At 37.1% G+C, this 5,975-nt stretch overlaps 1 protein-coding gene across 1 annotated transcript; it reads left to right on the forward strand.

Annotated features, from left to right (window-relative positions):
* Nucleotides 1-1,707: 1,707 nt before the first annotated feature.
* LOC103768537 (3-oxo-5-alpha-steroid 4-dehydrogenase 1-like) lies at nucleotides 1,708-5,426 on the forward strand (the record flags this gene model as incomplete). The annotated part of the gene is made up of 3 exons (XM_008935681.1): nucleotides 1,708-1,809; nucleotides 3,613-3,763; nucleotides 5,360-5,426. Coding segments are annotated over 3 exons (320 nt in total), but the record flags the coding sequence as incomplete, so codon positions are not given.
* Nucleotides 5,427-5,975: the final 549 nt, after the last annotated feature.

Below are 5,975 nucleotides of genomic sequence, written 5' to 3' on the forward strand. Positions count from 1 at the left end.
AGTTAGCATTAATAATTATGTATCAATTTGCTAAGAGAAGCAAACTATTTTTGTTGTTGGATGCAATGAGGATTCAATGTTCTCTGTTTAGACAGAGAAGTGTTCTGAAGGAAAAAAGTGAAAATTACCTGTTTTCATGAAAGTAGAATTTAGAATTCCACAGCATTTGAATTATTTACACTGTGGTTTTATATGTTGTCATTATATGAATTGGTCTGTAAATTTCTCATTACATTGGTTTAATCTGTTTTATGATGAGGTAATTACATTGAATATATAGTTGAAAAGATTATGGTAAAACTTTACTACAAAACATACTGTACACATAGCATCTACACACCTTTATTGCTAATGGAAGCTTACTGCATTGTGCTGGATGAACAAAAGGTTAAGAAACATGTTTCTTTGCAGGACTGAATTCTGCTACTAGTTTTGTAATGTAAGCAGATTGTAACAGTAACCAAACAACATTTTTTTTTTATTTAAATAGGTAAATAAGGAGAGAGCTTTCATGCAGAAACGTCAGCTTCTCCACTGCAGAGCTCCTCGTAACCTGCGTGGAACCAGACAGCTAGGTCCTTTAAATAAATGCAGCCCACAAGGGATTGAGAGAAGAAAGCTGCCTATCTAACAAAGTGTTTGAGAGGCAGGGTCCACTTACGTTTATGATCTGTAGCTTCAGTTTGAAATGTGGCTTAAGTCTTCATAAAGTATTCTCTGACAACATACTAGTCCTGCAAGGTGGCCTTACACATCTGGATAATCCACTCAGTGTCTTGCTGACGTGTTCATACTACCATATTTCTCTGTATTGAAAGAGAACCACCTGAAAGAATCAAGTTATAGGTGCAAAAAGGCAAAACTTTATCTGGCTTGTGAAGTGACTTTGTTCTCGAAGCACATCACTGGCATTTTCTTGGTAATTTAAATAAAAATCAATAAATTTGGAGGTGCATTCAAAACAATACCATGGATCTGCCCTCAAAACCCAAGTCTTGTCTGCTTATAGTAACAAGAAATGCTGCCTTCAAAGGAAGATAACATAGGTAGCATGTAGCCAAAGACTCAAAATGGAAGGGTGAATACTGAATTTTCATCCTAAATTCCTTTTGATTTACCTCTTGCAGTTGTGGCAACAGGAGATGAGGATGCAGAATGTGACAATCTTGGTTTCTATGAAAGTCTGCTATAAGTGGTTAAACCATTTTGCTGAATGGCACAAGTAAATGGTGCATGAATTCCTTCAGTTTTATTCCTTTTATTGCACAGATGTCTGCTGTGGAAACCCTGATATATTGTCAGTGGGGAAAATAGAAGGGTACTAAGATACGTCCCTCTGGCAGGAATGAGAATTGCTGTTTCTTTCAGCATTTAAAATTTTAGTGTATTTGTTTTTCCATTTGGAAGTTAGGGAAATATGCGTGTTACATCTGTATATATGCACATGCATGCTTTTTATATGTTTAGCAACGTAAGAATAAACTTTATGCTTATAGTGCTGTTCCTATGTAGAGACCTGTTGACTGCTGTGAGCTCTGCTGGCTGAAGAGCTCAGTGTGCGACTGAGATTGTAGAGGACGTCACCAGAATTGCTTATAATGACTACTGCTCAGAGATAATATGCCTCATAAGTGATATATGTCTGTTTTTTCAACAAGTACTTTGTCTCAGTGTATTAAATACTATATTTTAAATATTTCTCTTCAGGTTTTATAGGGTGGTTGATTGGCATGGCAATCAATATTCATTCTGATTATATTCTCAGAAATCTGAGAAAACCAGGGGAAACTGGTTACAAGATACCAAGAGGTGAGTAAAAATGTTACAGAAACTTACATAGCAAAAGAAGCATCTCTCAAATGAAGTGAGGCAGAGAGAGCTAGGACTGTTCAGACTAAAGAAGAGATGGTTCAGGGAGATCTTGTCTGTGTGTATAAATACTTTGGAAATATCAGGTTTTCTACTTCAAGAAGTGATTTCATAGTGTGGGAAATGCTTTACTGTTTTTGGTTTTTTTTTCCTCTTAAGACAACTATTCTAAGGGATCTATTTGATGATGTCATGTGACTTGTGTGAGTCTTTGAATTTCTTGACCAACTTCATATATATTTTTAAAAGGTGGTAAAAAATGTAACATAGCATTTTGCAGCTTTTATGAGAATCAGCAGGTGGGTGGAGGAATAAGATGTTAATTATCATCCCAGTGTAGGAGCAGGATAGGAAAGCAGAAAGTACTCAGCAGCAGTGTTTGCCTAGCCCATCCTGTGTTGTTTTGTGTATGAAGGAGGAGGGATCTTAGGTAATCAGTGAGCAACAAGTACTGCAGTAAGGGAGACACAGGGAAAAGAGAACACAAATCCAAAGGAAGTTATGCATTTTGAATTCTGGCCTTCATGGGAAAATGGAGAATATGAAAGGGCTTCTTATGGAGCCTATTGAAGTGTTAATGTTTATTGACATTTCTGAAAACTTTAGAGTCTTCCAGGTATACTACACTTGGTGAGAGCAGAATAATAATTACCTATGAATTCTACTTTTTATCTTATTTTTTTTTCCTTTAGTTGTTCTTTTTTGGGTTTTAGTGAGTTTTTAAATTAAAACTGGAAAAACTATATATATTAGGCAGTAGACTTATTTTTCACCAATAAGGTAACTTTATAATTTTAATAGATGTAAATCTGAGTGCCTATGTGAAAAATTAGTATGAACATACTGTACTATGATCAGTGTACAAAAAAGTTCTAAAGGAAATAAGATGATGTTTGCTGTATGTTCAGGAGGTCTTTTTGATATTGTTTATGCAGTTTAAGTGCTAGAATTCTTTTTTTTTTGTCACAAAAGCAAAGTAATTGAAGCAAGGTCAAACCGTGTCCTTTATTACAGTTGGCACATACTTGTTTGTTTAGTCCCACTGGTAAAGCGCATACTGAGATGTTATCAATTTGTACACTAACTTTGGAATTAGGGTGAAAGTTCTTATTTTATAAAATTTCAGGCAGGTGAGCACTGATTGTTTATGCATAACTGGCTGTAAAACACATTTAAAGCAGACTGCCAATTACTTTCTCTGAGTGTTAGAGCTGAAGCAGATAGGAGATAGAAACAAAAGAGCAACACACTTTAAGCTGAAGGATGAATTTGGAACTTTAATTCATAATAGTAATATTGCTCATAAGTAATTTAATTAATGAAGTACTTAAAGAAAATAAACCTTGTATGCTTACTGAGCCTATGAGTATTTTCTGGGACTCTTCAAGGGGAGCATATTCTCTATTTTTACACATTTTAAAAAATATTTAGTTTATGATCAAAATGCCAGTTTAATATCATTAAGTAATTATTTAGAGAGGCATGAACTTGCTTCTGATGCTGGTAAGTCTGCTTTCATGATTTAAGGAGAGGAAAAATAGAGATAGAGAAGGTCTGTCTTAGAATGAGGTCTGAAGCCATCCTTCATACTATAGCTTGACCTGAAAAACACTTGCCTACACTGCCTTTAAAAATAATATTGAGACATTAGTGACACAGCTCTTATTTGACTTACAGTAAAAGATAGCACTGAACATCTCCTTGATTTAAAGTGCTTTTAAAATAACTCTGTCCTGCTTTCAGGAGGAATGTTTGAGTATGTAAGTGGAGCCAACTTTTTTGGAGAAATCCTGGAATGGTTTGGGTTTGCCCTTGCCTGCTGCACCATTGAAAGCCTTGCATTTGCATTGTGTACACTTTTCATCTTGGGTTCAAGGGCAAAACAACACCACCAGTAAGTGTGTTTGTGTCTTATAATTTCTGTTGTCTCTATGCCATGATTCATTTCAATTTCACAAATTATGCCTTGTCACACAGGGATATTGCAGAGCAAGTCTTGTGAAAGACTGTGCTATTGCTGTGGAGAATATGATAGAGAATACTGAGTAGTATTAGGCACTGGAGATTTTCAACAGGATAGCACTGAGCATAAAAAACACACAGTGTACAATGAGGTGGTCAAGATAACATTTAAATTAACATAGTTCATCCTGGATCTGTAAAGATTATAGACAGGTTTTGGGAAAATTGTCCTAATTGATCGTACACTATACTTTCCTTTGCAGCTTGAACTTGTTTCTATATTATTGAACTTTTGAAAATCACTCTAAAGTCTTCTGCAACAGGCATATTTTATAGTCAAGTCTATATTGTATTGTCTATAATCAAGTGTACAGATAATATGAAAATATGAAAACCGTTCTGGTAGATATTTAATAAAGCTCTATTTCAACAGTCCAACTGCTAATGTACTGTATTCATAATGTGGCTTTCCTGCTAACGGAAGGATCATAGTTTGAGAAGATTTATGTCCTGAAAAGAGTCTCTTTAAGGAATAGCATATTTAAAAGAATGTGAACATCTTCATTATATTTGGGTTATTTACAGCTTTCTGCTTTGGTTCTTAGGCAGAAACTTAGTGGCATAAGAGGAAATAAATATGAATTAATGGAGGAAATAGGTTGAAAATATGCCATTGCTAACAAGCTGTCAGGGCAACCATGGCTGTGTCCAGTGGAGTCTTGAAAACTTCCAGAAACTGACATTTTCCTGCACCTTGTTTGTAGAGCACTCCTGTGTCAGTGTGGGTGGCATGAAGCAACATGGAGTCCCCAGGCAGGTGCAAAGGAGGACCTTTATTTACAAAAAACCCAGCCTTTTTATGCCATTAGTCGACCATTAGTTTACATACTTTTTAAGCACAACAAACATACTTTAACCAACCACCAACCACCCCGGTGCAAACACGGAGCATGCCTCGCCTCCTCTATTCTAGCTGAGTCGCTCTCCCAGAGCCCTTCTCCGCTTAGCCTGAGTGGCAGGCCGGAGCCGTGATTTTACCAGGCCCTCCCTTACAGAGCTGTACCGATCGGCTACATGCTCCAGGTCTGTATTACCCTCCCAGTGAAAAAGGTTTGCCTGTTACCTAACCTGAAAGTTTCAAGCCTGTCACCTGTGACCATCTCTCCTTGTTTTACCACCAGCTATTACTCAACAAGGTTGCAGAATTTCTTAGGTTGGGAGGAGCATCTGAAGGTTGTCCAATCATCTGGTGTAACCTGCTCCAACCAGGGCTAACCACAAGGCCTCATCTGGTTGAGTCCTGAGCGTCTCCAAGGGTGGGGGTTTTGGCACTTCTCTGGCAAAGAACTGGAAGAGAATTTTTCTCATTCTCATGGGGAAGAGGGTTTTTGAGGAATAAAGTAGGCTTTATTTTTTTTTTTTTAGCCAGAAAATACATGGATTAAATTGAACACATTGTGCAATTATATAATTTCCTCAACAGCATTTTGAAGTCTCTATACTCATCAGGTTTGTCTTTGTTTTTCAGATGGTACCTTGAGAAATTTGAAGACTACCCAAAGTGCAGAAAAATTGTGATCCCATTTGTGTACTGAGCTGTGCTTTTAACAGTGTTTTTGAAATGGATGCTTTTTGTAACAGCTAACACTTTACAGGTGTTGGCAGGTATACAACATACTCTGTCACTGTGACAAAGCCTTTGTGTCAGTGCCGCTATTAGTTACTGCTTTTCCTCTTAATGAAAATCCAGAATCTGATGAACATGGTGAATAGGAACAAAAAATGCTCTTCCAGCAGTGAAGCACCATCATAAATACATTAGGCAATGTGTATCAATTCACATCTTGGAAAGTACTGTACAGGTACTTCTGGTGTTTCCTTTTCTGCCTACTCAGGCTTATGCTGTTTCCTTTGATCTAGCCACGCTGTCCTGAGGACTGTGCCATGAGCCCAGTCACGCTCACTGCAATCTGGATGGTGTGTTCTGCCTTTTACTTGTCTGCGTACACAAATGAGGTTGATTTTATATTTTTGCCTGCTTTCCTAACCTTTTCTTCCTCCCACCTGCATTTCCAGGAGAACTGATGATGCAGACCAAGGACATTAGATGAATATAGTTGCTGTTAGATAAGAGACAGTGTTCT

The sequence above is a fragment of the Merops nubicus genome, unplaced genomic scaffold (assembly GCF_000691845.1).
Source record: "Merops nubicus isolate BGI_N331 unplaced genomic scaffold, ASM69184v1 scaffold8642, whole genome shotgun sequence".
NCBI classification, from domain to species: Eukaryota; Metazoa; Chordata; class Aves; order Coraciiformes; family Meropidae; genus Merops; species Merops nubicus.